The sequence below is a fragment of the Lissotriton helveticus genome, chromosome 7, assembly GCF_964261635.1.
Source record: "Lissotriton helveticus chromosome 7, aLisHel1.1, whole genome shotgun sequence".
NCBI lineage: Eukaryota > Metazoa > Chordata > Amphibia > Caudata > Salamandridae > Lissotriton > Lissotriton helveticus.
The window spans coordinates 1,951,439,123-1,951,450,491 of NC_136068.1; the positions used below are offsets into that span (position 1 = coordinate 1,951,439,123).

At 47.9% G+C, this 11,369-nt stretch overlaps 1 protein-coding gene across 1 annotated transcript in view; it reads right to left on the bottom strand.

Annotated features, from left to right (window-relative positions):
* Positions 1-10,443, bottom strand: part of LOC144770973 (uncharacterized) — a 44,382-nt gene extending 33,939 nt beyond the window's left edge. The window contains exons 1-3 of the mRNA XM_078655838.1: positions 10,272-10,443; positions 5,905-6,031; positions 5,159-5,269 (exon numbers count right to left, since the gene is read on the bottom strand). Of these exons, the coding sequence (XP_078511964.1) occupies positions 5,159-5,269; positions 5,905-6,031; positions 10,272-10,313 (280 nt within the window). The 5' untranslated portion in view covers positions 10,314-10,443. The remainder of the gene's footprint in view (positions 1-5,158; positions 5,270-5,904; positions 6,032-10,271) is intronic.
* Positions 10,444-11,369: the final 926 nt, after the last annotated feature.

Below are 11,369 nucleotides of genomic sequence, written 5' to 3' on the forward strand. Positions count from 1 at the left end.
ATGATGTGGGTGACAAAGCGGGGAAACTGCTTGCTTGGCTGGATAAAAGGGAGTGTGCAAGTCGGGTGGTCCCTGTGATTGTGGATGTGAATGAAGTGAGTCTCACTGACCCTGCTGACATCGTTTAATGTTTCGCTGATTATTTCCGGGAAGTGTACTCCCCTGTGTCTGATAGACCCGAGCATGACTCCCATTTGCTTCTGCGCGATATCTCGCTGCCTTGTTTGTCCGATCCTGAAAGGGGACTCCTTGAGGCTCCGCCCACGGTGGAGGAGGTCGCGACTGCCATCCGCTCGATTCGCTCTGGGAAGGCCACGGGCCCCAATGGGCTCCCTATTGAGCTCTACAAGCTCCGTCCGGATACGATAGCACCGTATTTATGGTCGATGTTCCTGGAATCGTTGGAGGCAGGTTCCCTCCCTCCTGACCAAAGATTAGCTTCCATAGTAGTGATTCATAAGGATGGTAAGCCACGTGATCGCTGCGCCTCCTTTAGGCCCATATCTTTGATCAACGCTGAACCGATGATCCTGGCCAAATTGCTTGCCAACCGCTTAGTCACTGTCATAGGCGATCTGGTTCACCCGGACCAATCGGGATTTATACCACATCGCAACACGGCGCTGAACCTCCGGCGCCTGCATGGTGCCCTTGCGCGGGCGGAAACTCTGCGTGAACCGGCCATTTTGGCGTCTCTGGACGCCACCATGGCGTTTGATACACTGGAGTGGCCATATCTTTGGGCGGTCCTCTCTAAATTCGCCTTCGGCCCAACTTTCATCAACTGGGTGAAACTGCTCTACACCGATCCCTTAGCTCAAGTGGTCGTAAATGGTCGTGTCTCTACTTCATTTGCCCTCGGCAGAGGAACGCGCCAGGGCTGTCCTTTGTCTCCTTTTCTATTTGCCCTCGCTTTGGAACCACTGGCGGCCTGGTTGAGGTGAGAGCCATCCTTGAAAGGCATTAGATGGACTCCGGAGTTTGAGGATCGGGTATCCTTATACGCGGACGATATCCTGTTGTACCTTACGTCGCCTCAAAAATCGTTGATCGTCCTCTTTGACGTTCTGACTTCTTTCCGTAAAAACTCTGGTCTCGTCATCAACTGGTCGAAGTCTTGCATTTATGTTCTCTCGGGCGATGCTCCTCTCTTGCCTCGTGGCTGTCCTATTTCGGTGGTGCGGGAGGGATTTAAGTACCTGGGGATCTTTATCACCTTGGATCCTGTGCTTCGTTATGAACGCAATTTGTTGCCCCCTCTCCAGCGCCTCCGAGCTGATGTAATTGCGTGGGGTAGGCTCCCTCTCTCTCCTCTGGGACGAGCAGCGTTGTTCAAGATGATGTCGCTGCCCCGGTTCCTTTATGCGCTGCAAAACTCACTTGACATTGTACCTGCCCGCTACTTCCGGGAGATTGAAAATCAACAGAGACAATTGATATGGGGGGGCCGTTCCTGTATTGCCCTTGCGAAGATGACGCTCCCGTGGTATGAAGGTGGCATCGCGCTCCCTGACATTCGCCGTTACTACTGGGCCTCTCAGCTTGGGGCTATTAACCACGGCACTTACGGTCCCTCGCCGAATCCGGCATTTAAGATGGACAAGTGGCTACTGCCTGGCGGAGACTATAACAGGGCTCTGTACACGAGATCTGCCAGCAAGACTCTCACGGGCCCCACTAAGACAGCAGTGCAGGTGTGGCATCGTGCTACTGTGGCTTTGGGCTGGGCTGATAGGCCAACCCGTGCGACTCCGCTTTACGCATCGGATAGGCTTGGATCCCTCTGTAAGTCTAAGGGTTTTGATAAGTGGGATGTGATCGGTATCAGCAGGGTGAATGATGTGTGGATCAAGGGTAGAGTTAAGACGTTTGAGGAGCTGAAAGTTGAGTATGACTTGAATGATAGGGAATCCTTTCGATATGCGCAAATCCGACATGCGGTGTTATCTGTCTTTCCCTTGGGCACGGATATCCCGGAGGCGTCCCCGCTTGAAGATCGTATTCTGGATGGGTATGTCCCGGACAGCACGATCTCACTCATATACAAAAAATTGATCAATACCAGGATTGACCTACTGTGTCACCTTCGAGAGGTGTGGACTAGTGATGGTCTGGAACTTGATGACGAGGACTGGCAGGCTGCGATCTCTTCCCCGAAGGAAGTGGCGATCCCGGCGCGCCTCCGGTTTGTCCAGCTCAAAATTCTTCATAGGGTTTATGTGACTGGTCGTCGTTTGGTACGCATGGGATTTTCTGCGGATGGACTGTGCAGGCGTGGTTGTGGTCTTGTAGGTACGTTCCTCCATATTATCTGGGAATGTTCTGCAGTGAGGCGCTACTGGACTCCAGTACATGAAGTTATGAGTGAGGTCACGGGTGTGCAATCAATGCCTGAGGCGAGGCGGTGTCTGTTAAATGTCTGGGAGCCGAATGATTATGACCTGGCGCAGCTTCGATGGGTGACCTTGGGTAATATGATTGCTAAGAGAGACATTGCTCAGTTATGGGGTGCCCAGAGGCCACCGACAGTGGTGTGGCAACAAAACATGGACTGGTGTATGTTTAGGGAAAAGACAGTATATGTTTCTCGAGGCACACCCCGCAAATGGGGGAAGATTTGGAATCAATGGAACACGTACCGTGGCGAGATATGTACTCCCCCCCCCTTCCAGAGTTGGACATGGAACTGTCATCCTCCCAACCTAATGTTTCCTCCACGAGAAATTAGACATCTAGCTTTCTCCTGGTCTCCCCCCCCCCATTCTCACTGTATACCTCTGACTTTTGATTTGAATATGTGCCCCCCACCAGCACCGCAGTGACACATTTGTAATGTATTGCCTTGTTTTCTGTTTTCTTTCTATGTTTTTTGTAACTTTGAATTTAATAAAAAGATTTAAAAAAAAAAAAGACAAAAATTAAACATAAGGGATACTTTTAAACCACCAAATTTATTGTTTTTAATTAGGAAGTCTGGAACTTGCAACCACATAGACAATTCCAGTTAATTTTCCCATTGCTACCTTCTGCATTTATCTTTTCATCACACTCTTGGGGTGTTTGTGGGGAATAACTTATGAGCAGACTGATGCCTGACTATACGTAAGAGAAGCCCAAGATCTGACACAGGCAGTGGCGGCCCCGCCGACGGAGTACTGCAGGAGGGATGGGCAAGGTGGGGGTAGTAAACTCTGGCATCCGGCGGAACGGAAGTAAGTAAATAAATCAATGAAACAATTTACATTGCGCGCGCTGCAACGTCAACTCGACGATGCAGTGCGCCAATGTCAATTGTTTTATTTATTTATTTACTTGCCCCTGTTCCGCCTTATGCCGGAGTTTACTACCCACCACCCTGCCCCTGCCCGCCCCACCGTACTCCCTCAGTGAGCTGCCACTGGACACAGGGAACAAGAAGTGTTACTTAGATGGTCGGTTTGTTGGGGCAACATGGGGCTCTGCAGGGGAAGGGCAGAGAAGAACACATAGGGCTGTACAAAGTTAAATTACATTTACAGCGCTGCATGCTCCAGACGCGGCACTGAAGTGCCTTATCAGGCAAGCAGTATGCCATTCCAGAAGAGTTCTTGAGTGGTAGATGATCTGAGAGCTACATCGCTAATGTTTTGATGCTGTGTTTGAGGATCAAAGTTGCACCTGTATAATGTTTTGGGCATGATTTAGAGTTTATCAGGTACTCTGCCAAACAGTCTGTCTGCCCACTTAATTTACAGGCGCGTGGACCTTCAGTATCTCAATGTAGTAGCGATAGTGATCAGAAGTCCAGATGAAGCACAGGCCGTCTGACTTTTGGCGATTTGACGGCCTGCCTCATTTAGGTTGGGAGGTTGAGTGGCCAGTTTTCACTGTCCCTCACTGCCAGGTAAAACAACCAGTAAGGGACAGTGAAAATGTTCAAATGAATCCCCACACTATGAGAGAAAATTCCCATGGCTAGGGGATTATTCGGTTTTGACTTTTCAAAACTAAACTCTCACTTTGAAAGTTTGTTTTTGAAAAAAAAAAACATGTTAAAAGTTTAAAAAGATTTGTCGATTTGACGGTACCGGCTGTCCAAATTCTTCACACATTGACCGAAATTGCCATTAAGGTGGTTATTGCCAATGACTACAGATGTCTGTGGGCCGTTGGACATCGCTAAATGCGAAGGAGGGGGTACTCTGTCAAGGTGATGGAGTATTGTACTCCACTGCCCTGATGCAGTACAAACCACATTCGAAATCAGGCCATTTATTGCCACGCCTTGCATATAGTGAAGTGAAAGGCATGAGAGACTGCAAATCAGTAGGTTAAGTTGAGAAAAGGTGAATTATTTCCGCGAGTAGAGCCTTCCACTCCAAAGATGGAAGAGAGATGAAAGAGAAACTCTGGATTTGCAAAATATTACTTGCTTTGCTGGAGAATTTGTTCTATTAAGCAAGAAAATGTAGCACATTGGGGGCCTAACGGCTAGGGCGCTCGACCTCGGACCTGTGGATCTGGGTTCGAGTCTCGGTAACGACGCCAAAACCTCCTGTGATTCTGGGCAAATCACTTAATCTCCCTGTGCCTAAAAAAATGAAAATGTGTCCTCATGTAACGTAACTGGAAAATATGTAAAGCGCTCTGATACCTGATTCGGTTCGGGTCGGGTCTAGTTCACGCTATATAAAACTCTGCAAAAAAAAAAAAAAAAGAAATGTTCTGGAATTGTACACTGGTATCTGAGGTATAACGAAGGTCGTTATATGTCCATGGACCACTCTGCATGAACCATAGACCAAGAGTGGGGATTTTACTAATCCACCCTACCACCATTTAATGATCGATATTACAGCATTTAACTTCAGTTGATGGATCCTGCAATGGCTACTAGATCATACATTTGTTTTCATATAACTCTTTCTTTAATATGAATAAAAATGTTTAAAACAACACAAAGGACTGCCTTTGTAGGAACGAAAATGAAAAAACATAAAAATTGCATTCACATTTATACTAAAATGTTCAATTCAATATCTTTCATTGGGACAGTTATTTTATGATACAACCTTATCAGCAATGAAAAATACACAATACAGTTTGACAGAAAGCAAACTATGAAAAATGAACCACTTGTCTTAGATCTTAACACGCTCTTTGTGCGGTTCCTACTCACTTAAGGAAGAAGTCATACTGCCGCTTATCTCGAGGTCTTGAAAGTCCACAGAGCGCTCCTCGTCCCTTTCTTTGGGTCTTAGTGAAAAGACCGAGGAGGCAATCAAGGGACCTATTGCAAAAAGAAATTAATGCAATGTATTTAAGAGAAAAGAAATCAGTCAAGTGACAAATGACAAAAAGCGTGAAATAGTCAACGGATCTCCGTATTCACTGGTTTTTAACAGGAATACCAAGAGAAAAATGTAAGAAGGTGGAAGCAAGTGCAGGATAATCAGTAAAACTGCTGGCTGTGAAACCAGCACGATGCCACTTCTCCCCTCCTGGAGGGGTTCTTTTAGTTCGCATGCTTGAAATGTCCCTTCCTAATGGTGGAAGAACAGACCACCTGATCTCAAAGCACCGCCCAACTCTTAAAGGGACAGGTGAGAGGAACACAATAACCAAGCTAGCAGTTCTAGGCTTTGTTTAGTTCATTCCTTAGAGCCTCTCACTAGCCAAGTTATAAACAGTAGCTCAATTCTTTGAAATAGTTTCACAATAATGAATTTTTAATCATAGATTTCCATAAACATCAACATGCAAATTACCAAATGCGTCATATTGTTGTAGTGGACCAGAAAACGAACGCGCACTGCAACAATGCCCCAGTTTAACACAACCTTCAAGAACCGAAGCATTACAATATTTATAATGTTGGCAATTCATACACTTCACGCCCCAAAGAATGAAATAGTATAACATCACCCAAAGAAGTCAAAACTTGGTGGATTTCCTTCATCACATTCTTGTACAGTTCCTGCTGCCACTCGTGTAAAAGGTTCCACTCCTCTTCAGAGAAACAGGCAGCAACATCGCAAAACGTCAGTGGGACCTGAAACGGCAAATTGTGCATTACAAATCTACCATCTACTTAAAGTTTTGTGAGATACAGAGAGGGGAATTATCATCAGTGCTCACCCACACCGGCCGCCAGACATCACAGCCCAGCAAGTGACAAAAGATAGCCTATGTGAACGATGATTCAAAATTTGGCAAAGAGATAAGCCAGTGGGATGCTTTGTCAATGTCTTGATTAATGTAAGAAGGTATGTGGGGCTGTGTGTGTTTTAAGAACGGCCATGTATAAAGTTAACAGTACAAACAAGTGTTTATTCAATGTTTAGCACATCGACCTAACAAAAAAAATATATATTGTTCTACTTTAGGAAAAGTCTTAAAACTGACAAAGATTAAAATGTATGTTATGCATGTGTGCAGCGAGGGCTTAACCCACTGAGATGCTGTTTTACCAAGATTAAACCTTCTACCTCACATATTAGACGTCTCTGCACAAAATACATTGACCCACTGAACGCTCTTATGAATACGAGCCTGAACACGCTAATTGCACGCAGAACTCTGCACCTGGTATGTTAGTCCTCTAAGGTATTTTAGAGCAAATCAAACCTGTCACTAGAGATTGAACACTGATATGTGTAATGCACCTTAAGCACCTGGAGTATCTTGCCGGTATTGTACCGCTAGACTTTCTGGACATGTATCTGCATCTGTCCCTGACCATTAAAGTAGGCAGAACAGCTTCAAAATCATTTTTCCATAGGACAAGCTGATCTACAGTTAAAAGAACATAAAAGACACTGTAGAAATTTAGCTCTGAGTACTGAAAAAACAGACTACAGAGAAACATGAAATGAATTGTGGAGTGTTTACTAACATTATCACAACAACAAGGAGGTAAAAACGAAAAACAGCTAGCTGAAGGGGGAAAGTGGACAGGAAATAGACAGAGCACAGCCTTTGAAACGTGTAAGGTAAAATCTGTGGTCTTGGGACAGAATCCAGACTAAGTAAGGCTCAACCTGGGCTGATGATAAGATATCCATATTATAGCAGACAGTGTCACAAGATACACAACTGAAATAGGAGCGAACATGGGACTTGGAATTCCCAGTGGTCATGTTGGGGGAATGAAGCAGGTGTAGAACTCCTACTTCCGTACAGGTTTTCCTGGCACATGACAACCAGGAAATATGGTTACTATTATCCAATTTAATACAATCAGCTAATACACTGCGTGAACATTTTGTGAAGATGGGACTCTGAATTGTAACTCGTAGAAGAAGTGGAGCCAGTCTAACTGTTTCTTTGATATGAGGGAGATGAACCTCTGAGTGCGTAATAAAAGACGCAGTGCTGTTTGGAACAGCCAGCAATCTTGTGATAAATGTGTTCTCATTGACAGCCAGATGGTCACACCCAGCACAGCCCCAGACCCCCGTCCGCAGGAATCCACTGAAATGCATTTTGCTTTGTAAAAGGGATAGCAGATCCTTCAATGGCTTCTGCTTGGGTTTCCCGGAGAAACCAAAAAAAAACGCCTCAGCAACACAGTTCCTTTTGCTCCCTCTCTGTTCGACAAGTTTTGCCCAATTAAAATGAACATTCAGTAAAATACCTAAGTAGTTAACGAAGGACAGTTTTGTGATGACCACACCATCAATGCTAAATCTGCGAATGTGCATATTTCTAAGGGCTAATGACATTATAAAAGATTTGTATTGCTGACTCTTAGTTTTAGATCTAGCATGAGGTCATTAAAAGTATCCAGCAAGTGTTGGAGCCCATTGGCAGTGAGCGACAGCAGCACAGCATCATCGGCATACATTAATACGGGCCTGCTGCTGTCCTATCCATGGGAAATCCCTTCCCATACTCTGTAAAACAGATTCCAGTGAATTAATGTAGAAAAGGAAAGGGGCTAGTCTGCACCCTTGCCTGACACCCTTAGCCACTTTAAAAGCAGGAGTGCATTCGCCTGCGTTTCCGTAACATGCCTGGGCAGTGGTATCCCAATGCAGGCGTTTTAGTAGTTCCACCAGGACAACCTCCAACCCCTCCTGTGGCATGAGGTCCCACAACCATCCCTGGCCACTAAATCAAACTCGCTGGACAAGCCCATAAAGGTGAAAAGTAAAACGCCTTCCTTGGCCTTTGCGTATTCTAAAGATGACTTAATATGATCAAATGATACACCAGACAGGTTAGGTGTGCATGTCAACGTAATTACCAGCCAGTAGTCTCACATAGGTTAGCGCCGCATTAAAACAAAGTGCAACAATGCGTTCCATAAAGTCCTAAATACAGTGCAATGCTACCCCACACCGCGACCCAATCCAAGATGGCTGTCACGGAAGGGAATGTAGTGTGACCTCGTTAAGGGAGGTAGAGATGCGTTGGCGTTTGGTTGATTGAGCTCGCAGACGCTGGAGCTCGCGATCACTGAAGCTCATGTGGTCGCTGGTCAGGCAGCGCTCGCCTGGTGTAAACCAAGCCCGCAATGGCCATGGGTGGCCCAAACTACCAAGAAACAAACATTACCAGAGGTGCGGCTCGAATAACCAGTGGTTCTCCTGTAACGATGCTGGACCTCACAACTGAAACAACTAACAGGCCAGCCGATACAGAAGTAACGATGATTTCAGACGCAGCACGAGGCGGCCAATTTCGTCATCGCCAACGTGTATGCACGTCAGGACACCTAGGGCCTGATTATGATCTTTGATGATGGGATACTCCGTCACTAATGTGACGGATATCCCATCTGCCAAATTACAAATTCTATAGGATATAATGGGATTGTAATTTGGTAGGTGGGATATCTGCCATACTTGTGATGGAGTTACCCTGTCCGCCAAGATTGTACTCAGGTTGAAGTTAGTAGTTCACTAGACAGTAAACATACATGTCCACCATCAGCTCCCGTTCCTCCAGCAGCCAGCATGTTCTCAACTGCCAGGTTAGAATCACCAATCGCTATGGCGACTGAAATCCCAGACACCACGGGTGTTTCATTAGAAACTGACATCCGGGTGTGCTCTCAACTGAAGCAGATGCATAGGGCAAGCTGTAGCAGAACACATGGACAGATATATTCTAGGGGAGTGGTACACAGCATACAGCCCGCTGAATGTCAGCGCCCTGCTGACCTTGCTTAGCGGCCCGCAGACCATTTTCATGGCCCCCCTTCTTGCTTGGGCAAGCCCAGCACAGCTACTCCGTAGAAGGATCCCCCGAGAGTTTCAGGAAACACAAAAGAGTGTTGGAACTCAATACCCAGCCTCCCCCATTCTGTCCTATGGGCAGGATGGCCTTTCACCAGTGAAAACGAAATGGAGTGTTTTTCACTGTCAGGACTAAGCACACATCTTAGTATTTGTCTTGCCGGGGGTTACCTGGGACCTTTGGTATCAAAAATGGATCTGAATGTAGTTATCCATGAGTTTCTTACATGCATTGGAAATGGTACAAGTGGGCTGGGCCACATGACAGTATGCTATCTTTTGCACCATTGTTTACTTTTTGTGGGCCTGTTTTACAATCTACTGGGACAGGTTTTTCTGTTGATTTTCCCTGATATTAAAAGTAACGTTGTGTGCAGCAATCTCACATCCATGCAGTCTTCCATACCTTGCCAAAAAATGCTTACACCATGTCTTTATAAAATAAAAACTGTCAATTTGTTGACATGGGCCATGTCTTTAGTTTTGTATTTTACCAAAGGGTCTCTTTCACTTTGGTACTGGGATCTATTGTGTGTCCTAGTTTGACCCTGTCCCTAACGCCCCCATGTCACTGGACGTATGTATCCAGTTAGTGTTTTAAAAAGATGACGATTTTAAAAAAAACCTGTAATATTCACGCCCCTCGGTGCGGCCCTCGGCCACAAACCACACTGTACATGTAAGGCCTGAGAGGAGGTTTGTGAGTGCCCGTGCTCCAGGAGGAACTGGAAATGCTGCAGTGATCAATGGGCAGCGGACCCTTGGATCCAGATGTGCAGACGGGGCGCCTCTGTATTCATGCCCTCGGTCGCTCCCTCTCCTCCCCTGGTGAAGGGTGTCTGCAGTTCTTGCATCGTTCAGTAATCACAACACGTCCCTCTTCGGTCGCGGCCTGTGAGCCTCTACTTATGTTGTGATACTTTATTCGAATGAAGACGGGTGATGACGGCATGGTTCAGGTTCTTGCCTGAGGTTTAACCGGCTTGAGTTGCAGTGTTTACATTTACAATCTGGACCCCCCCGCCCCGCCCCGCCCCGTCCCCCCCTCACCTGCCCCGCCGCCCCCCGCGGCGCCGCGCGGCCCGGCTTCATGGCCTCTCCTCCGTGCGGCCGCGGCGCTCGGCTCTGCTGAGGGCCCCGCAGAGGCTCCTCCGGGCCCGGGGTGGAGGCGACGGGAGCGGCCGAGGAGCTGCACTGCGCTGAGGCCTGCTGGAGACGGGGAGGCCCGGCCGCACTCGCCACAGGGCGTGCGCAGAGAGGAGACACTACTCCAATGCGCATGCGCAGAAGAAACCACACGGTACAGAGACTGGAGACAGGGACGCCCTGACGCACTCCCGACAGAGCATGCGCAAAGGAGAGACACTACTCCAATGCGCATGCGGCGAGAAACTACACTGCACGGAGACCTGTCTGGAGACAGGGACGCCCGGCCGCACTCGCCACAGGGCGTGCGCAGAGAGGAGAGACTACTCCAATGCGCATGCGCAGAAGAAACCACACGGTACAGAGACTGGAGACAGGGACGCCCTGACGCACTCCCGACAGAGCATGCGCAAAGGAGAGACACTACTCCAATGCGCATGCGGCGAGAAACTACACTGCACGGAGACCTGTCTGGAGACAGGGACGCCCGGCCGCACTCGCCACAGGGCGTGCGCAGAGAGGAGACACTACTCCAATGCGCATGCGCAGAAGAAACCACACGGTACAGAGACTGGAGACAGGGACGCCCTGACGCACTCCCGACAGAGCATGCGCAAAGGAGAGACACTACTCCAATGCGCATGCGGCGAGAAACTACACTGCACGGAGACCTGTCTGGAGACAGGGACGCCCGGCCAGTCTCACCACAGAGTGTGCGCAGAGGAGAGACACCACTGCGACACGCGTGCGCAGAGAAGTGTGCTGCGCTGACGCCTGCTTGGAAGATGGAGACGCCCGGCCACGCTCCCGACAGAGCATGCGCAGAGATAAGATACTTCTGCAACACACATGCGTAGAGCAAATGCACAGACGCCATTACGCATTACCCAGGCGATCTAAACTGCGCATGCGCGGCGTCACCTCGCCGCCGCCAGTCTGTTGTTAGTCAGGCCTCTCTCCCCGACGCCGCGGCCTCCTTGGAGGAGCGGAGAGGAGCGCTCT